The sequence below is a fragment of the Botryllus schlosseri genome, chromosome 2 (genome assembly GCF_051294905.1).
Source record: "Botryllus schlosseri isolate E-star chromosome 2, Bs_hap1, whole genome shotgun sequence".
NCBI lineage: Eukaryota > Metazoa > Chordata > Ascidiacea > Stolidobranchia > Styelidae > Botryllus > Botryllus schlosseri.
This window is the reverse complement of record NC_137237.1, coordinates 8,862,535-8,883,881: the sequence shown is the minus strand read 5'-3', so window position 1 is coordinate 8,883,881 and position 21,347 is coordinate 8,862,535. Positions and strand designations below refer to the sequence as shown.

The following is a 21,347-nucleotide window of genomic DNA, read 5'->3' as shown; positions in this document are numbered from 1 at the left end:
TATAACATTTTTTTTCTTTTACCCGTAGTGACTTTTCCATAAGTTCAATGCGGAAAAACTGCCCGGAAAGTAAAACACTGTGCTTCGCAATTCTATATTGTATATTCGCCATTCAAATAGACTTGGATAAGGACCAATTACAAAGTTGATTTTGGATTATTTATTTCCCTCTGAAATGTTCGATTTCGCCTCCGGGGCGTCACCACATTGTTGAGAGGTTTCTTATTTACCATTTACCTATACTCCCTAGTACTCCCGTGGTAATATTGGTTGCGTCACCATTCTACCTTCTTGCTCTTCCCCTATTAGGGGCATGAGGCTCGTTGCAGCCATATGTCGCAGAGATAAGATATAGATTGGACATAGTTGACGGATATAGATATCGAGGTGTCATCATCATATCAATCGAGCTGTATCTTTGCCACGGAAATTTGACTATGAAATAGGCTACTTATCTTCAGTGACGTGTGATGAGGTGCACGATTGGGGAGACAGATTCCGCTAATCAGATTCGCAAATATAATATAACCAAAACGGTTAGCAGTTACGTGACTCAGTTGATGACTTGTTTGTTATGGTTATCACAATACTTCAATACCACTCTTCATACGCACTTACGCAGGCTACTATACGTACACGTAGGCCTATTCACAATTGAGGCTAGGTATGGGAATACATAAGAGCTACATCAGAGAGAAGGTATTTTCTCTGCACTGTACGTTGGCCGTCGCAGCTTCACATTTCATACTACACAGGCGGTTCGTGAAGTCGAGAGCTGCAAGCTCTTCATTTCTCTGCGCTGCCATTGTCGGATTGTCAGGCCAATCGCTTATCAATCGAATGTGGTTATCCAGCAACAGTTGAGGCACTTGTCTTCCCTAAACCACACAAATTGCACCAATATTTTGCAAAATGATTTAGCTAGGTTTCACAACTTTCTCGTGTTATGATGGAAGCATGGTCATTGGTCAATGACATTCGAAAATGTAATTGAGTGCTTTGTTTGCCTCAAATATATCTTGTAGCCTAGGTAAATCTGAATGTCCGTGGTTTGCAACATATATTACTTAACTGACATCAACGGTGAATATTTTATATATGTGTTGCAACTCAGATAGTATAGTGTCGACAAAAATTTCTTTACACTGACTTCGAACGAAAATACTATAAGCGTTTGTTCTTGACGCAAAGCTCTTTATGACAAGCTAAAAACTTGTACAATGTACATTGTACATTGTACAATTTTTATTTGTATGTTTTCGCCGAGTGATCGTAAAGATATTTTGCCGGCACTGTGTACAGTAGAGCAGACAGAAAGCGGTATTTATTCTTGTGCAGTCACCGCCTGAAACTGAGCGGGAATTAGGAGGGAATCTCTGTCTATTTGTAGAGAATGTACAGAGTCATGTGACGTAATTGTCGAAACAGCGCTCTTTGAACAAGATATGCGTCGCTTGCCGAGTGCCCAGTGTACGCGAACGCGACTACGCGGTGATTCCCCGGGTATATAATTTGGTAACCATTTCGGTGATGCGACCGGGCTTGATCGAAGGTATTCTTTGTACCTATTATATAGTGTATATATGGAGTTGGGACGAGTAGAATCGCAGCAAAATACGTGCCAAGTTCTCTATGATAGTTCGCCTTGTGAAACTGGGATGATTCAGCCGGACAGCAGAAGGTCGCAGCTTCATGCTGTGAATGGGTAAGCTCAAATTATGAATGTAGCCTACTCCAAGTTGAAGACAACACAAGGGTTGTTGACCAGTAAAGTTAAATGATGTAATGAGCATTACAAGAAATGTTATCATTGAATATTTTGCACATCGCTACATATTTCGAGAATTCGCAGACACCTGTAGCATTACATCGTCCGATCCGCATTAGCATATTCAAATCTTGCTCTTAACTCATATTCACATATGCATAATTGTTTTTGCAGAAGCGGAAGCGTGTCAACATCTGGTATACCTACCAGTTTTCAAGGCGGACTATCAGCAAACCATGGGTAAGATGACAAATTTGACCATAGGAATTGGCTGGCAATTATGGTTTATATTTAATTTTTTACAGTCTCTTCACGGATATCTTCAACTGTGCAAATCCAACTTCTCCAACATATACGGAAAAGTCGCAAAGGCTTTCAACCTTTAAAAACTGGAACAAGCACAACATACTGAGCCCAGATAAATTAGCCGACGCAGGATTGTTTTTTTTGGGTATGTATGAATATGCAGTCATTACAACCGACAAATTCAGCTAACCAATAATTTTTTATTCGTTGTCAGGTGAAAGAGACAGATGTAAATGCTTTTACTGCAATGGAGGATTGCAGAATTGGGTGGCAGGTGACGACCCAATGGAGGAGCATGCCAAATATTTCCCACAGTAAGTATTCGCAATCACTTCAATCGTATAGCTGAAGTAGCTAAGACCATAATCTCAAACGCAAGAAAAAACGATAATAACATATTGAGCCTGGTCAGTAAACCCGATGGTCTTTTTTGCAGATGCGAATACGTTCTGTCAAGAATGGGACCCGATTACGTTGCAAATCTGAATGCAAGATATCCGAATTTAACGCGACCGACGATTCCGTCACCACCCCCGCAAATGCAATATGATGCCCGGCCAATTACGCGGTCACCGCCCAGCAGCGCTGTTCACAGGCCACAAAACGTGCAATTATCGCCATCACTCAGCCGGTCGCCAGCAGCTGCATCACAAAGTCATATTGATCAAGACTTGGCGGAATTAGTATCGCAAGCAGAACAATTCGGTTTTGATCGATCAATTATTGAGGAAATATTATCGGATAAGTACAGGTCAACGGGCTGTTATCACAGCAGCCTCAGAGAACTTATTGATGACATCATTAGAAAAGAAAGTGGGATTACCTTCGATCCCCAGCCAATGGAAGACGCCGAAGTCGAATGTCATGAAACAATACGGAATCCACCGATATCATGCGTGGCAGAGGGTAGATCCTGTGGTAATGTAGAAAGCGACTCGCCGCTACGCGATCAGCTGCAATCAGCAATAAACGAAACCCGTTGTATGTCATGTAACAGGCGGAATCGTGATTGCTTGTTCTTAGATTGCGGTCACTTGTGCTGCTGTTACGAATGCGGGAAAGCAAAGCAAAGATGCGTGATTTGTGGGACCCGGGTTAGGGAAGTGATAAAAATATTTACGACGTGAATCTTTCGCATTAAGGTTCCTTTCACTGTGGCTTCTAAACTACTGCAATTAAATATAGTTATCTTCAAGATCTTATTTTCGTTTTACTATAATGAATAAACATTCGTTGTGTTCTGATACTTTTATGTAATTGTTGCGAGGTGTATTTGACGTAAGAAATTTTAGCGAAGTTGAGAATATTGGACGTAGGAGTAGGAAAGAACAGGGTTCCAAGTCACAAGTCAATTTGACTTTTATAATTTTGACTCGAGTCATATTCCATTCACCACCGAGTCAAGTCCAAGTCAGGGAGCACTGGGTCGAGTCCGAGTCAAAGTGTTAAGACTCGAGTATCAAGTCATATTGTTTACTGTTCATAATAGAGTTCCAGTCAACTTCAACTCCTTTCTGTGAAACTCTTGTGTGGTATCGAAGGTCCCGGATCAGTTTCCCCACTCAAGGGTTGCCAATCTTGCCATATGTTGGAATCGGGAAAGTAGGACACTTTGACCAAATCAGAAAAGTTAGATCATCAAAACTAGAAGAAAAAAGGATCGCCGATTTCGATCGCACCACGAATGAGCGTCATTTATGCCCGTTTTCACTCGAATCTATCCATTATCCTAAAGCTGTAAAAGCTGTAGAGAGAGGACGAATTGCCAAAAGGAGGACATTAGGCGTCCTCGGATGATATTTTCGAAAACCTGAAAAATGAGGATAAATCCTCCTAAAGGAGGACGTATGGTAACCCTGGCCTATATGCTTGATAAATCATTAAAATCCATTTTGAAGAAAATGATCCGAGTCAAGTCGAGTCAACGAAAAATTGCGACTAGAGGCAAGCTGTTCCGTATGTACTGCCTTGTAATTTTACAAAATTGAAAAAATCTAACGTACCACGAGGCATGTGGTGCGACTTTATGTTCGTACGAGAAACACGGTAATTGATAATTTTAAATATTTATTGACATCTAGTGGGTGTCATGCGGATGCCCGATATAGGTCAATTGGCCAGAGTACGACTGGGATTTTATCGATTTATAGGCTAAGCCGTGGTGACATCAGTTGTAGCGGGCTTTGGGAAACTTTTGATGAAGGGATCAAGTCATATTGGCCCGTTATTTTCCATTGTATTTACCCAAGAGCCTATAACAATTTCCATGAATTCCAACGTCAAAATTGAACATTCGTGACGTCGTCATGGCCGCACGAAATCGAAGTTCGCTATACGTGGTATTCTTCATGAGAGCCGTATTTTTAGTGCTCAGAACTGATGTGGCCTAATTTAATAGAACCAGGACTGAACTCATTATATATCATCCAGCCATGTATGGTCAGATTTCCTATATTGCTGTGTAGTGCGATCAGTACGCGAAGCGAAGTTTATTACAAATTCAGTTTCCAACCCCAAATTTCGAATTACCGCGGTTGTGCTCATGTGACGATAATCCCCGTAGTATTTTGTGTAGTGGTAGCACGTCTCGTATATTAGACAGACCGTCAGTCACGTTACTACAATTTTGTGCGATGATCACTAAATTAATTCGGAGTATGTGTCTCGCTGAGAAGCTAAAGTGTTTAATATATTCTACATATTTATGATAAAATTGCTAATAAACCAATGATGATGATGACCTATAAATGACTTATTCCTCTTCGGTTTGGTTCGGTTCGGTTTATCAGCAATTTTATCAGTTCAATACACCACAAAAATTGCGATACAATGAAAAGAAGGAAGGTGTCGAAACGACTTGGAGTAGTCTTTGAAATCAGACAGCCACCCTGGCATAGGCAATGTAAAGAGGGGGCATGCACACTGAATGAGAAGTAAAAGAAGATAATATGGAAAAGCAAGCGACAAAATTGAGGTGGCATGTCACGGAAGGCGAGATCGATAGGTCAGGTCGTGGTCCGGTAATCTTGATGACGGACTAGTATTCATTTAGTAGAAATTGCTTGTATTTCGACTGGAATGTGGCAATGGACATGATCGTCGACTGTCAGATAGCCGACGGGATTGTTCCACACGTCAGGTCGGAAATATTTGATAGAGCGATGATCTTTTCGGTCGATCATATGATATGGACGACATGGTCGGGCGTGTGTCGTAGCCTACTTTGTGCGCTTCTGATCCCGAGGTAAATAAGTCATCAAAATATTCGGGGCCATGACCGCAGTGGAACTGATACATAAACTTGGCGATTTTTATTTTTCGCATATCGTTGTGTTTAGGACATCGAATCTTTTCAGCAGCGACTTGTTGGATGGACTGGAAATTGACAAACCGGTCCCTTTGGAGTCCTACCTATGATGCGAAGTATTGCAATGCATGTTGTAGTTTTTGCAGTAGCTCGAGTAGTTTTACTGCCAGCTCCCCAACAGAGGATGCCATACTGTAACTTCGATTGGATTAAGGATTTAAAGAGTATCAGAAGAACCCAGGCTGACATGCAGCGTCTAAGGCCGTAGAACAGAGGCCACGTTTCGGTGATAATTTTGTGTCCGGTAAATGAATATGACTCTTCCAGCTCCAGGACATGTCCGAGTGCAGTAAAACCCCGAGAGATTTGCCATTTGGCGTATTTGACTCGTGTGCCTTATGTATTGGATATCAATATTGCAGCGTATCAGTCAATTTATGGAATGCCAATGTTGGTAGCTTGGTACAATAAAGGTATGATGTAATCAAGTAGTCACTATACGACCACTGTCAGTTACCAGGAGGCAGACTTGGAAAACTAGAAAATTTTCAGCGTTTCCGAATTAGATTAAAATTAAAATTAGAGCTCCACAGCTTTTTGCAAATTAGTTTAGAATTAGAATTACAGCTACATATAGTTTCTTTTCGAATTAGATTAGAATTAGAATTACTGAATTCGCGAAAACTTGGAAATTGAATGAAATTAAGATTGATAAATAAATAAAGCAAAAATCAAGTTCATTTCAAATCACAGTGCATTTACATAACCAGAAGAATATGGTTAGCGTCTCTACATCAAGCTTGGCTCGTTTCGCACGATAACAGGGGTCACCAACACGCGGCTCGCGAGGTCACATTTCGTGGCGATCTGATTAGTGATTTTGGAGGAATGCGAAATAAAGTATTTACAAATGTGGAAGAAATCATCCTCTTTTTCTGGTGTAGTTGAGGGCATGAAAGTGAATAAGCCTGTGTTAACTATCGCTCTTTCTATGCTGTCGTTCTGTTTGTGATCGAAACTAGCATGTTGTTCGGCTCGCAGACTACAGCCAGCGGGGCTATTATTCGTCACAATAACTACTATGACTGTATGTATACGGTGTAAGCAATGCGATAGCAGCTTGACACTGAATTTCCCTGCGTGAGACGGATATTCTCGCTACAAAATGCCTCGGAAAAAGAGGCATTTTCAGTAAAACCGTAAATTAGATTAGAATTAAAATTAGAGCATAGGAACATTTCACAAATTAGACTAGAAATAGAACTAGAGCATAAGTAGCCTATACATTTTACAAATTAGATTAGAATTAGAATTAGAGCATATAAACATGTCACAAATTAGATTAGAATTAGATTACTGGCATTTCGCTCTAATTTAGTGAAATTAGACAAGTAGAATTATCTAGTTGTCCAAGTGTGTCAGGAGGCTAGTTTGTCGCGATAGCGGAATCCAGTAGCAGTACTTAGTAAGTTTGATCCAATGAAATCGCTTCATAATTATCAAGCAAGATTTCAATTTACGGAATTATTTCAGTCGACAGGTGTGAGTCCACTTTCCCTATAGTTACTAGGGCTTACAGTAGCCTAAATCAATTCTCCTGTTGTAAGACAGTCGCGTCCGAATAAAAAGCCATCGCTCAGTAATCAAGCTCTAGGCTAGCCAGCCAAACACGACTCCACAATCCACATATTCGCGAGTCCCGAGCATACACCGGTCGCACTTTGTATCGCGTAAACACCGCCACGAATAAACATATGATTCAATTGACGAATCACGGAGAAGGGGACAATAGATCGCCGCAGCTTTAATTTCTCTAAGAGTGGCATATGCGATCATCAATACAGCCAAAGTTTCCCGACCCCTGCATATCATGAAAGAACCATTCTGTGAAATTCCGCCAGAGGCTCTCTCTCAGAGGTGGTCACAGGTCACAGTGGTCCGTAACGAAGTTGTTCAACTTTTTCGGACTCCTCGCGTAGGTTTTGCCTACTTGGACTCAGGTGGCTACATAATCAGGTGGCTATTGTTGTAAACAACTTCCACTTGAACAGTTTCAGGCAAAACTACTTCCTCTTTACACTATCTATCTGCATCTCAGTGGTTCTTAACCTTACTAACCCGCGAGATAGTTATGCTAATCCGCAAGCCTTCGCGGAACCCCAAATTTTCGCTGAGTCATGAAAACAAAAATCTACCATAATACCCATCTAACTGCACATCCCATACATTACTATAGATTACTGGTGCACAAAATGCACATTAAATCATCAACATACTGTTAAAAAACAAATCCATTAAAATAAAAATTTTACCACAAAACGCAATTACTATTTCTTCCAAATCAGCGTGACTCCCGCTGATCCCTTTCTGATATCAGTTCGGAAATGCGAGGCTTCACCTTGAAAAATGCCGTTGTATTATACGGTCGAAACTCAACGGCGTGATAACAACCAAGACGGGCGTATCACCACCAATCATATGTATGAGTTGACTGTGTCCCTTGACCTCTACGGAACCTCTGCGAGATTGGCTCACGGAGCCCCTAGTGTTCTGTGGAACATCAGTTAAGAACCTCCGCATCCGATATTTGGTCATGGCGACGTGGCAAAATTATTCGCCGTTTCGGAAAACCTAACAATTAAATGATCATGCGAGTTAAATTTGGAAAAAGGTTCATTTTCAGCTTTCAAATATATCACAAAGAGGAAATTAGAGTGCAAAGTCCATTTTGCTTCAAATATTGTGGCGTTCTCATTTGCGCAGTGCTCGTTGATGTCTTGCCGCTTCAGCCCACCACTGCACTTGGTCCAGAAAGTTAGTAGCGTTCTTCACGGTATTATCATTGGTTCCACTGTCAGACTGCGGAAGCAAACATATATATGATTTTATTAGTATGACAAAGTGTTTGCGATGACGCTGACTTACGCTCGGTTTGCCTTCCGCATCCAAACGTTCGTGTATCTTCGGTATCGCGAATATATTGGAAACAGAGATGCATCCCATTTCGCCGAGGAAGGCACGAAGCTGCATAGCAGCCCGGACCCCGCCGTATTGCCCTATGAAAGCAGCATGTAACTTTAGGAATGGATAGATTTGTGCTGCGGAATTCATCTGACTGTTCTCTATCGAATTTCGACATTTAATAAGACATTAAGTGCCACGATGTCGGAATACGGAAACATAGACTTTCAGTGCAGCGAAGCATTACGTGCCTGTATTGAGAATTAACATCAAACCTGGTGAATAGCACATAATTCCTGAGGGTTTGTAAGAGAATGAGCTTCCGGGAAAGTGATCCATCAGATTGGACAAAGCTGGAGGAATGGAATGGTTGTACTCCGCGGAAACCACGACAATGGCATCTGCATCTACAATCTGAAAACAGTTGGCCCAATTCGTTAAAAAAGCCTCTCCGCATGCAGCTCGACGTTATTACATAACCTTCTGATTCATTTCCAGAAGTTGCGCAGGGGCCGTGGATCTATCTCTGTAGAAATGTAGCGGTTTGACCAGCATGGGTAATTTCAGCACTTCGGGATCTGTTTTGAAATGATGAAAATGATAAGACGAACCAGAACATGCAACGATTTCATTGTCTATTTAATTTATATATGTGCAAGCGTTTTTACAGCGGTAATATCAAGCGCGTAGCCAGTTCATGCAAAAGGAGATCATTCTAAAAACAGGTTTGCTCTCAATTCTAACCGATTTATATGTAAGACTGGGCACAATCATTCAAGTACTCGAATTTGAATCGAGCACTAATTCTAATGTTTCGACTCGAGTATTAAAACGCGAATTTTTCAAGTACTGAAAATATACGCTCCACGCCACTGAAAGTTAATTCATCAGCGAGAATTATAGTTTCGATACTAGTTTCCACTGTGGTAGCCTTGAAACCTTGATTGGCCGTATCGCAGCATACGAAACACATCGTACAAAGCTATACTCAGCTACTAATATTACTGGAAATAACATATTTCTGAAGTCATGATCAATCCACAACATCTCACAAAGCGCAATGAAATCGGCATGGTCGGGAAATACCAAAGTATCTTCAATATGATGGAAAACAGGCATTATATTCTTTGTGGACGCATAAAAGGTGCAGATTTGAACATGGCCATCTTACATACTGTTATTACGTCATAATGAGTGATACTCGAATCCCCGACTCGAAGCATAATGCGTGATTCAGAATTGAATCACTCAGGTACTCGATTTTTCCCAGCCCTATTTATATGGTTAAATATGAAGTAATGTCGACACTACATACATCAGGGATCGCCAACTCAAAACTGGTCGAGGGCCACTTTTCAAAGTTCGCAGAGGCCGCAAGTATGCAATATCGATACAAAATAGGCCATACCGTTTATCAACTATGCTTTAAAACTCTACGTCAAAACGGCTTGTGCTCTCGAACATGGGCATTGGGCATCGTTATCACAAAAGAAACAAATTCTATGACAGGAATATAAATACAACAAAAATATCACAATCATCACCTCCAATTTATTTTGAACTATGAGCTGAGCCCGATACCTGACAGCGTTTCCCAGCGATTGGACAATATTGAACAATCGATATTGGGGATAACGAGGAACGCAACGGCACAAGGTGAAAGATTTGTCTTCTCGTAACGCTTGATCCTGTGGGGTAGCCACGAGCCGGTTTGTAAGTATCTGGTCATGTCAGTGTCTGGGCCAAAGGCAATATGCCCATTTCTTATTTCCCAGTCATATCAGCTAATTGTTGTCGTTATTGCTTATTTGCTTATTTTGAACATTAACAATATTTTGAAACTTAAATTAATTTAAGCATTGCGAAATGCGTCCGAAATCCCAAATCAGACCGCAAAATATGATCTCCACGGCCGCTTGCCTATTCGTGACCCCTAACCTACATAGATATTAGATCAGGGGTCGGCAAACCCCGACACGCGTGCCATTTGTGGCACGCAAAATGATTTTTCACGGCACTCCAAATGATGTGACGAACAAGACATATTATAACCATGTTTGTTGCAAATCATGTCATATGCGTTGTTAAAATGGAACAAGCTAAAATTATTTGATAAATCAACATAACACAGCCTTTTGGGGTAGGTTTTAGTTATCCAATACATTTTTGTTAACGCTCCGTGCGATTTACCGTGACCTAATTTCTTGATTTTGGGAAACCCACAAACAACCCACAACATAAACCCACAACATAATATCTTATGAAACCGTTCGGGAACTTTAGTCTAGGAGTGTGTGTGTGAACTGTACAGCTTGCGGGATCGCGAATATTGTATAGGAATCAGCATTTTGGCCAAGGGTATTTTCACGATATGAGACACACGTTCTGCAACATGCGACTCCGTGCCCTGTGTGTGTTGCCAAAATGATTTGCAGGGGTTGGCACATTTCTATCATCGGGCCATCTCATCATAAAATCTTTGATGGGCCTGTCACTTATTGGCTATGGTACCGAACACAGTATACTATACTTGGAAAATATCAAGGCAATCAGAGAAGATCGCTCATTGCGCGACTATAAATTTAAATGATGCACACATTGCGTACATTAGGCGGTAGGTCTCTTGCGGTAGCGACCAAAATTTATACCCTTCGCGACCAATAGGCCTAATACAAGAATCACTGACGTAACCGATGCCGTTACCAGCTACAGATAGGTGGTTGGTGTCATTCCTTGCTTGAAACGCTAAATATGACAAAATTAAAAATGGTAGGCGGGCCAGTTGGTGATATTTTACAATTTTTTGATATTTTGGCACGTTGCCGGCCTCTGTATTAGATACTACATCCTCTGTACTGGATACCAGAGATGAGCGTATTTGAAATTTCTATGTCCTAATCCAATCCAAAACCGAACCTTCAAATCCAAATCCAAATCCTAATTCATAACTTTCACATATTCAAGTCCATGTCCAATCCTAATCCGATTCCAACTGGAAATTCAGAAAAAATACCAATTTATGCAATGGAGGGATTCGAAGATTTTCTTTCACAACCAACGATTCACTTGATTCAAGATAACTTAGTAACCATAAGTACATAAATAACTGATCTGAATTAAGTTTGTCGCCGTTCGCCACACGACATTTCAATCTCCCAGAAAAAAGGTCAATCCAATCCAAATCCTAATCCGTTCTGAAAAAAATGTCTAATACAAATTCAATCCAAATCCGACAAAATTTCACAAATCCTGTTTTTTCAAAACCTAATCCTAATCCATGCTCATCTCTGCTGGATACTACATCCTCGCTGCTCTCGATTTCACAGACGAGAAAAAATACGAGAGAAAAGGGGCATCCTCGTGTAGTTTGATGGGACAACTAATCACAATCAGTCTATTCACGCATCAAAATACAAACGACAGATTACTATGATACTAAATTAGAGCTGGAATCGGGGATTCAAAATGAAGGGGTATTCGATCTTGGAAAAGCGGGTTTTTCAGGCATCCTAAACACCTCTGGCCTATGCCGCTGGGCACAATGCACAAATCGATGACGATAAACACAATAATTTCATTTTTAGCCCTGTAATCGGCAATCATATGTAGTGTAGGACACACCCAGCTGCTGACTATAATAGGTTTGCTGCGACAAGTTTTATGGTATTGGAAGGGAGTATGCAATGCAGTATACGACATTTTCGAAACGAAATTAATTACATATTCACAAGATGAAATAAATTTTTCTGCACTCATGAGAACTGTTGAACAATTCCTCAGGGCCAGATTATTGACCACAATATAGCATCAAACATAATCATAGTTCGGACTCACCAAAGAATTCAACTTGATGGCCTCTAGATTTAATTTTTTCTAAAATGAATTTTGCTGCCCTCTCGCCTAAGCGACCTTCCCTTGTTGTGCCAAGAAAAACTACGAATTTCAGTGCTTTGTTCATTTCTTCGGTGAAAAGTATACGCACTACGTAGTAGAAACTGTTGTACCCTGAAAACGTATGGACCGTTGAATTTGCTCCTTAGTCAATGTCCTTACAACTAACTGCTATATACGGCGCCGGTGTCACGAACGATCAGTTCCTTCTGCGCAGTCCGCAATCTACCGTTCGATTCATGCCCGTTTACAAATACGGTGATCAGGTTACTTTTGTCGAGTCATGGTGATCGTGCGGAAGGTGAGAGCCTTGAGCCGCGGCATTCATTTGCAGATATTGAAAAGGGGAAGTGCTCACACTGATCACAAACGAGACGAAAGTGGAATCGTCAAACATATATTCGGGTGGGGAAACAAACATGTATGATTCACCACTATCATATTAGTCGTTATTCAACATCCGCTCGCATGAGAATCATTTCCTTTCGCAGTGATAAAGTAATTTGACTAGACAAGAAGAGGTGGTCAAGTAGTCAAGAAAGCTACTCAAGTAGAAGTAGCGACGCAAAAATCTACTCAAGTACAAGTAGAAATATTTCTTTTAAAGGCGGCTTAAAACTACTTGAAGTAGAAGTAGAATTGACTGACTTTGAATCTTCTCAAGTAAGTAAGTATAGTTGTGAAAAAGATCGTAATTCGTTAAAATGGACTGTCAAAATCTGCAAATTGAGCTATGCGAAAAGTGCAGAGCTTGATTCATATTGATGCATCCCAGGAGGTATAAATTTTCGACAGCATAAGCATTCGTCCGCATCATGGAAGGAAAATGATAACATTTATATAGAAATGCGATGCTAATCCTCCGTTTACTCGAACACCCCGATTTAGAAAATATCATGGTATGGCGCTCACCCCCACATTATAAAGCCCGTAGTATTTGTCGAAGAGCAATGCAGAAAAAGTTGTGTCGGATACGGGGATTGCACTTTGCGCGATTAGTAAATGTTAACAAAAATATGGCTGATCGTAAAAATACCATATAGTGTAGCTTTATTTTCGGAAAATAGAGGCATTACTACAATTTCTTTATACTTCAATATGTATGTTCTGAAACTCATTAGAACTCAAACTATGATACTGGGAATGAAAAGAAAAAGTTTCAACGGCGGTCTGCTAAAACAGGTCTAACGTTAAAAAAATGCAAAACGAAACGAAAACATTATAATTACTATTTATTCCAAATCAGTGTAAATTCCGCTGATCCCTTTTAGATATCAGCTCGGAAATGGTGAGGCTTCAACTTTAAAATGTCATCGTACTCTTCAGTCGAAACGCAACAGCGTGATACTAATTGCCTGATTACAAATGAACTATAAATAATGGATATAGAATTGTCATTTCAGAGAACGGGGTTTCGATTTAGAACCCCATACTCCCCTACGTACGACCCACACGCACGAAGTACCACCACAACAGTCACAATTCGACTACTGATCGGCCTAATAACTGCGTATAACCTATGATGACCAAGACGGGCGTATCATCAAAAATCATGTGTATGAGAAGTGAGCACTTGAGCAACGTGTGCTTAAACTCAAAGGTGGTGTGAACCAGAGGTGGTCAAAGTAGTCAAGAAAGCTACTCAAGTAGAAATAGCGACGAAAAAATCTACTCAAGTACGAGTAGAAGTACTTTTTTCATATGCAACCTAAAACTACTTGAAGTAGAAGTAGAATTGACATTTTTTAGATCTACTCAAGTAAGTAAGTAATCGTGAAAACGATCGTGATTCGTTCGCATGGACTGTCAAAAGCTAGAAATTAAGCTATGCGAAGGGTACAGAGCTTGATTTATATTGATGCATACCAAGAGGTATCCAATTTTCGACAGCATAAGCATTAGGGCTCTTCAAAAATGACTTTTTTTTCTCAAATCGTACTGGCTACTTGATAAAATTGTTAGGTTACCTAATTTAAGCCTACACACACAATTTGGTTCAATTCCAGCCAGTAACCGCTTTGCTACAGTAGAAGAAAGTTTCTATTTATTATCTAAAAATAAATGAGAAAAAATTTGAAAATTTTCTGTTCACCCCATGAAAGTGTTAGGCTGTCTATAGAAACGATGCACGCCAAACTTGGTTAAATTCCAACCAGTAGAAGCGGAGTTATTGCCGTCGAAAAATTTGGATTTGAATAAAATAGTATTTACGGTGAGCACAACTATAATAAATAAACAAAGAATCGGTCACCGTAAATACTATTTTATTCAAATCCAAATTTTTCGACGGCAATAACTCCGCTTCCACTGGTTGGAATTGAACGAAATTTCGTGAGCATCGTTTCTATAGACAGCCTAACACTTTCATGTGGTGAACAGAAAATTTTCAAATTTTTTATTATTTATTTTTACATAATAAATAGAAACTTTCTTCTCCTGTAGCAAAGCGGTTACTGGCTGGAATTGAACCAAATTTTGTGTGTAGGCTTAAATTAGGTAACCTAACAATTTTATCAAGTAGCCAGTACGATTTGAGAAAAAAGGTCATTTTTGAAGAGTCCTAATAAGCATTCGTCCGCATCATGGGATGAAAATAATAGTATTGATATGGAAATCTGTAAATCCTCTGTAACTCGAAAAGCACGTTTTAGAATATATCATGGTATGGCGTCCTCCCCCATAGGGCCCGTAGTTTAGTCGAAGAGCAATACGGAGAAGTTGTATAGGATACGGTGTAAACACTTTGCGCGATTAGTAAACGCGCAACGATTAGTGGAATATGGTGGATCGTAAAAATGCCATATTGTTTAGCTTTATTTCCGAAAATTAAAGGCACACTTGCTGTTATACGTCAACATGTATGATATGCAGACAAAAGAACTGATACTAATTAGATCTCAAAATATGATACTGGGAATTGAAAATGAAATATAAATACTACTTCTAAAAGCGGAAAATGTATTTCATGTCTTTAGTCCAGAAAGTTTCAAAGGTGGTATGCTAAAACAGGTCTAAAACTAAAAAAGTCAGAGTATACTTTTCCAGATTAGTACACGCCATGGGCTGCTAGATTACGTGATATCATACTGCTGGTCACTCCATATCCACTGTGCGCGAAGCGCGAGGAAAATTCTGGGCTTTACTCAACTTTTATGAAAATTAAATGTTGATACTCCGTGAAAACAGTCACGAAATTCATCAGGCTATCTTTCTGATTGGAGGATTGAACTACTTCTACCTGACAAACTGAAAATGGCGAAAAGTAAGTAAGTAGATCACAAAATATAACAACGTAGAAGTATAGAGATAGCAAAAATAAGATCTACTTACCAGAAGTACCAGAAGTAGAGGAAAACTACTTGAGTACTTCGAAAAAGTAGAAGTAATTCGTTACTGACCAGTGACCACCTCTGATGTGAACACACGGAAAATCACGTGACTGTCACGCCCAGATGCCTTGGACAACTATATTATTGTCGATCCGTGTGCAACAGTAATTAAAGACAAAGTCGCTATTGGTTTTTGTTGATTTTGAGTATGTTCCATATCGAGTTGGGTGACAGGATTTAGGATGGTATATTTTCATGCTGTTATCTAGCACTGTACCAAGTTTCAAGGCTGTGACCCGATGATTAGCGTAGTAATTTCGTTGTCGAACTCAAGTGTCTGGTAGATCAGCGCGCACCGATATATTGCCGACTTTGATAACGGAATTACTATGCTAAGCATTAAGTGACCATCCTGAAACTTACTGCGAAGTGGGATAACACAACCAAAATATAGCATACCGAATTTCGCCATCCATCTCGGTATGGAACACTTTCAAAATTCACATATACCAATATCAAATTTTGCGAAAATTCCTTTATGCGTTAGGCTCAATGCCACATCAGCGCACGCAGACCCTGGATACTCGACTTTGATAACGTAATTACTAGGGCGGTTTTTTTTTGACATGTCAAAATTTGTCAAAATTTTGTCAAAATTGTAGCGTTAGGACAAAATTTGTCAAAATTTTTCATGAAGTCAAAAAATTTTTGACGCTTGCATTTTGTTTGTATCGTAGATTTTGCACTGTCGGTGAACTTATAATTTGATATTTTACCGCTGTTAGCCTATTTTATAGGCCTACCGTTGTAAACGGCTAATCGTCTGCTCATCGTGAATCATAAACGGTCAAATAAAACAAATAATAGGTAGACATGGTGTTATTTTAATTATTTCTACCATAATACATATTGTAACCACTGGAATTCTTCATAGGGCCAGATTTCGTTAAAATATTGTTTTTTCTCATGTAAAAAGTTGCCTGTTTCTAAGCCAAAAACGCTTTTTCAGGCCAAACTACTTCGTTAGGACAGTCAGATCCAACCAGAAATGAAGATAAGTGGTACAGTTTTAACATTATGTGGGAAAACACCTAATTTGCATACGTTAGGTCAAAATTTGGTCAAAATTCAGTTTTTTTAGGTCAAAAAAAAGTCAAAATTTGGATTTTTTAGGTCGAAATTTTCTTTTTTTTAGGTAAAAAAAAACCGCCCTAGTAATTACTAATACTGTCATTATTGAGTCACAACCTTGAAACTTGGTACAGTGTTAGATTCCTTCATCAAGATATATAATACTGCTGTATCCGATCTTCGGTCATGGCGAGTGGCGACGTGACGGAATTATTCACCGTTTTTTAGGAATCCTGAGGATCTAATGATCATGCAAGTGAAATTACAACAACCTTTTCAGCTTTGAAATATATTAAAAAGAAGAAATTAAAGTGCAGAGACCGTTTTGTTTAAAATTTCGTTGTGTTATCATTAGCACTGAGCTCGCGTTGATGTCTTGCCGCTTCAGCCCACCACTGCACTTGGTCCAGAAATGTAACAGCGTTTTTCACGGTATTATCATTGGTTCCACTGTCCGACTGTGGATACAAACACATATATGATTTTATTAGTATGGCAAAGTGTATGCAATGAAGCTGACTTACGCTCGGTTTGCCTTCCGCATCCAAGCGTTCGTGTATCTTCGGTATCGCGAATATATTGGAAACAGAGATGCATCCCATTTCGCCGAGGAAGGCACGAAGCTGCATAGCAGCCCGGACCCCGCCGTATTGCCCTATCAAAGCAGCATGTAACTTTAGAAATGGATAGATTTGCGCGGCGCAATTCATTTGAATGCTCTCTATCGAATTTCGGCATTCAATAAGCGCCGCGATGTCGAAATTCGGAAACATAGATTTTCAGTGCAGACGCCTGTATTGAGAATTAACATCAAACCTGGTGAATAGCACATAATTCCTGAGGGTTTGGAAGAGAATGAGCTTCCGGGAAAGTGATCCATCAGATTGGACAAAGCAGGAGGAATGGAGTGGTTGTACTCCGCGGAAACCACGACAATGGCATCTGCATCCACAATCTGAAAACAGTTGGCCCAATTCGTAAAAGACCTGCCCGCGTAAAGCTCGACGTTATCACATATATAACCTTCTGATTCATTTCCAGAAGCTGCGCAGGGGCCGTCGATCTATCTCTGTAGAAATGTAGCGGTTTGACCAGCATGGGTAATTTCAGCACTTCGGGATCTGTTTTGAAATGATGAAAATGATAAGACGAACCAGAACATGCAACGATTTCATTGTCTATTTAATTTATATATGTGCAAGCGTTTTTACAGCGGTAATATCAAGCGCGTAGCCAGTTTATGCAAAAGGAGATCATTCTAAAAACAGGTTTGCTCTCAATTCTAACCGATTTATATGTAAGACTGGGCACAATCATTCAAGTACTCGAATTTGAATCGAGCACTAATTCTAATTTTTCGACTCGAGTATTAAAACGCGAATTTTTCAAGTACTGAAAATATACGCTCCACGCCACTGAAAGTTAATTCAGCAACGAGAATTATAGTTTCGATACTAGTTTCCACTGTGGTAGCCTTGAAACCTTGATTGGCCGTATCGCAGCATACGAAACACATCGTACAAAGCTATACTCAGCTACTAATATTACTGGAAATAACATATTTCTGAAGTCATGATCAATCCACAACATCTCACAAAGCGCAATGAAATCGGCATGGTCGGGAAATACCAAAGTATCTTCAATGTGATGGAAAACAGGCATTATATTCTTTGTGGACGCATAAAAGGTGCAGATTTGAACATGGCCATCTTACATACTGTTATTACATCATAATGAGTGACACTCGAATCCCCGACTCGAAGCATAATGCGTGATTCAGAATCGAATCACTCAGGTACTCGATTTTTCCCAGCCCTATTTATATGGTTAAATATGAAGTAATGTCGACACTACATACATCAGGGATCGCCAACTCAAAACTGGTCGAGGGTCACTTTTCAAAGTTCGTAGAGGCCGCAAAAATGCAATATCGATACAAAATAGACCATACCGTTTATCAACTATACGCTTCTAAAACTTTACGTCAAAACGGCTTGTTCTCTCGAAACAAATTTAATTATAGGAATATAAATACAACAAAAATATCGCAATCATCACGTCCAATTTGCTCTCGATACCTGAAAGCGTTTCCCAGCGACTGAACAATATTGAACAATCGATTTTGGGGTAACGAGCAACGCAGCGGTACTAGACTTGTCTCCTCGTAACGCTTGATTCTGTGGGGAAGCCACGAACCGGTTTGTAAGTGTCTGGGCCATTGTCACGTCAAGGAAATATATGCCCATTGCCCGTTTCCCATTCATATCAGCTGTTGTTGTCGTCATTGCCTAAGCCATTTCACCGATTTCAACTAGGGAGGAGAACTGATTTTGAACATCATTAACACTATTTTGAAACCTAAATTTATTTGAGCATTTCGGAATGCTTAGCGTCTGTTCTTCCGAAATCCCAAATCAGATCGCAAAATATGACCTCGAGAGCCGCCTGCCTGTTGGTGACCCCTGACCTACATAGATTTTAGATACTACATCCTCGCTGCTCTCGATTTCACAGACGAGAAAAAAGTACGAGAGAAAGGGGGCATCATCGTCACATCGTGTATACTGTATAGGTTGCTGGAATAACTAAGCAGTAAGCACGCATCAAAATACAAAAGAACGGTTACTATGATATGAAATTGGAGCTGGAATTGGGAATTCAAAATGAAGGGCATTCGATCATGGAAAAGCGAGTGTTTCAGACATCCAAAACACCTCTTGCCTATGCCGTTGGGCACAATCCGAAAATCGGTGATGGTAAACACAATAATGTCATTCTTAGTCCTGTAATCGTCAATCATGTGTAGCAGTGTAGGCTAGTGTAGGACAGACGTCCAGCTGCTGACTATAATAGGAAAGGACGTAGTATATTTTTGTCCTTGATGTTTTTGTGGCATATACACCAACTCATGATATACATACAGACAATCTGCACATATGCATACCATAAGCGCATGATGCGCATATGCCGCTGGACAAGGAAGGTGCAGAATGCAGATACAGCCTTTCACGGCTTTCTGATAATAGGTTTGCTGAGACAAGTTTTATAATATTGGAAGGGAGTATGCAATGCAGTATACGAGATTTTCGAGACGAAATTATTGCATATTCGCAAGATGAATTAAAGTATTCTGCACTCATGAGAACTGTTGAACAATTGCTCAAGAGTCAGGGCCAAAATATTGACCTCAATATAGCATCAAATATAATAATAGTTCGGACTCACCAAAGAATTCGACTTGATGGCCTCTAGATTTAATTTGTTCTAAAATGAATTTCGCTGCCCTCTCGCCTAAGCGACCTTCCCTTGTTGTGCCAAGAAAAACTACGAATTTCAGTGCCTTGTTCATTTCTTCGTTGAACAGTATACGTAGCAGTAACTGTAGTACCCTGAAAAAGTATTGGCCGTTGAATTTGCTTTCTTAGTCAATGTGCTTTTCGCTTATCATCGAACTATATATACATCACTAACGGGTTTGGGCAGATTACAACTAACTGCTAGATACGGCGCCGGAGTCACGAACGATCTGTTCCTTCTGCGCAGTTTACCGCTCGATTCATGCCCTGCTCGTTTACAAATAAGGTGAAGGGTGAACACAGTGAACAGGTTGCTTTTGTCGAGTCACGGTGATCGTGCGGAAGGTGAGAGCCTTGAGCCGCGGCATTCATTTGCAGATATTGAAAAGGGGGCGTACTCACACTGCTCACAAACGAGACGAAAGTCGTATCGTCAAACATATATTCGGTGAGGGGAACAAACATGTAGGTAGGCATATGATTTATCACAATCATATTAGTCGTTATTCAACTTCCTCCCGCAAGCGAATCATTTCCTTTCGCAGTGACAAAGCAATTTGACCAGGCAATGATATTTTGTTTTCGTATCTGAGAAACATGTAGGAATTCGCCTCATCATTGTAGAATCTATACGGCACCCCTCAACTGTTCTTTTACGTTTACTAACTCATAATAGCAATTATTAATGCGGAAATCTGTAACTCCTTTCGACAACTTCAGAATGATTTTCTGATAACATCACGAGATTGTGATACACTGATGAACACATTAACTTGAACGTACCTTAGGACCACAAGTCTTACCTAGTGGTTGTCAGCTGATGGAGACGTGAACGGCGAAATGGTGGAGAATTGAAGTCCTAATTTATGAGCAAAATTCATTTTTTTCAAGGAGAGGTAATCGTTGAATTCTTGAATTGATATAAATGATAGAGAAATTACTGATGTTGATAATTTGTAGTGTCATATTAGTAATTTTGTGTCGATCACGCAGATTCCTCCCTGAAATAGCCACCTACGGTTAACTGCTATAAAAGTATGCGACTCCTCGACCAAATAATATACTATATTTATTTGAGTGAGAGAGAGATATGGTATTCATTTTCGCCTGCACCATCGAGAATGCTTTGACGACGGCGATACGGCCTTTATAGTAAGGTCATCTAGTCTGCACCCCCGTTTTTTTTCACCTCCATGTTATCCGTGATTGCTGAGCGCCTATAGCAGGATAGCCGCGGATACCAGTTTTTGAGTCTTTGGTCAGACCCGGCCGGGGATCGAACCCACGACCTACCGATCGAGAAGCCGGACGCACAACCATTACACTATCTCGCTCGATTAAAGTAGTTTTGACAAATC

The 21,347-nt window shown here is 40.1% G+C and overlaps 3 protein-coding genes across 5 annotated transcripts; 1 reads left to right on the top strand and 2 right to left on the bottom strand.

Annotated features, from left to right (window-relative positions):
• The first annotated feature begins 1,576 nt into the window (after window positions 1–1,576).
• On the top strand, window positions 1,577–3,320 carry LOC145433341 (baculoviral IAP repeat-containing protein 8-like). Its single transcript, XM_080310425.1, has 5 exons — window positions 1,577–1,705; window positions 1,943–2,008; window positions 2,074–2,219; window positions 2,289–2,388; window positions 2,511–3,320. The coding sequence occupies exons 1-5, from the start codon at window positions 1,584–1,586 to the stop codon at window positions 3,199–3,201; spliced, it is 1,125 nt and encodes a 374-aa protein (XP_080166551.1). The 5' UTR covers window positions 1,577–1,583; the 3' UTR covers window positions 3,202–3,320.
• Window positions 3,321–8,036: 4,716 nt separating this feature from the next.
• Window positions 8,037–12,558, bottom strand: LOC145433335 (quinone reductase-like). Of its 2 annotated transcripts, XM_080310416.1 has the most exons (6): window positions 12,403–12,558; window positions 12,177–12,347; window positions 8,823–8,920; window positions 8,618–8,756; window positions 8,307–8,437; window positions 8,037–8,240 (listed from the first exon to the last, which is right to left on the bottom strand). In XM_080310416.1, exons 2-6 carry the CDS (start codon window positions 12,298–12,300, stop codon window positions 8,133–8,135), a joined length of 600 nt encoding a protein of 199 aa, XP_080166542.1. In that variant the 5' UTR covers window positions 12,301–12,347; window positions 12,403–12,558; the 3' UTR covers window positions 8,037–8,132. The 2 variants fall into 2 exon arrangements, with proteins under 2 accessions (XP_080166542.1, XP_080166541.1); XM_080310415.1 differs by having other exon boundaries at window positions 12,177–12,502.
• Window positions 12,559–16,966: 4,408 nt separating this feature from the next.
• LOC145433334 (quinone reductase-like) lies at window positions 16,967–20,914 on the bottom strand. Of its 2 annotated transcripts, XM_080310414.1 has the most exons (6): window positions 20,793–20,914; window positions 19,919–20,082; window positions 17,717–17,814; window positions 17,510–17,648; window positions 17,218–17,348; window positions 16,967–17,151 (listed from the first exon to the last, which is right to left on the bottom strand). In XM_080310414.1, the coding sequence occupies exons 2-6, from the start codon at window positions 20,040–20,042 to the stop codon at window positions 17,023–17,025; spliced, it is 621 nt and encodes a 206-aa protein (XP_080166540.1). In that variant the 5' UTR covers window positions 20,043–20,082; window positions 20,793–20,914; the 3' UTR covers window positions 16,967–17,022. The 2 variants fall into 2 exon arrangements, with proteins under 2 accessions (XP_080166540.1, XP_080166539.1); XM_080310413.1 differs by lacking the exon at window positions 20,793–20,914 and having other exon boundaries at window positions 19,919–20,399.
• Window positions 20,915–21,347: the final 433 nt, after the last annotated feature.

Bases quoted from the DNA above. Each gene is read 5' to 3' on its own strand.
- LOC145433341 (XM_080310425.1), top strand. From the start codon at position 1,584: ATGGAGTTGGGACGAGTAGAATCGCAGCAAAATACGTGCCAAGTTCTC. The intron at 2,220-2,288 runs GTATGTATGAAT...ATTCGTTGTCAG, and splicing joins CGCAGGATTGTTTTTTTTGG to GTGAAAGAGACAGATGTAAA. The intron at 2,389-2,510 runs GTAAGTATTCGC...TCTTTTTTGCAG, and splicing joins CATGCCAAATATTTCCCACA to ATGCGAATACGTTCTGTCAA.
- LOC145433334 (XM_080310414.1), bottom strand. From the start codon at position 20,042: ATGAACAAGGCACTGAAATTCGTAGTTTTTCTTGGCACAACAAGGGAA. The intron at 17,649-17,716 runs GTTATATATGTG...AACTGTTTTCAG, and splicing joins TTCTGGAAATGAATCAGAAG to ATTGTGGATGCAGATGCCAT. The intron at 17,349-17,509 runs GTTTGATGTTAA...CTGCTTTGATAG, and splicing joins AATTATGTGCTATTCACCAG to GGCAATACGGCGGGGTCCGG.
- LOC145433335 (XM_080310416.1), bottom strand. From the start codon at position 12,300: ATGAACAAAGCACTGAAATTCGTAGTTTTTCTTGGCACAACAAGGGAA. The intron at 8,757-8,822 runs GTTATGTAATAA...AACTGTTTTCAG, and splicing joins TTCTGGAAATGAATCAGAAG to ATTGTAGATGCAGATGCCAT. The intron at 8,438-8,617 runs GTTTGATGTTAA...CTGCTTTCATAG, and splicing joins AATTATGTGCTATTCACCAG to GGCAATACGGCGGGGTCCGG.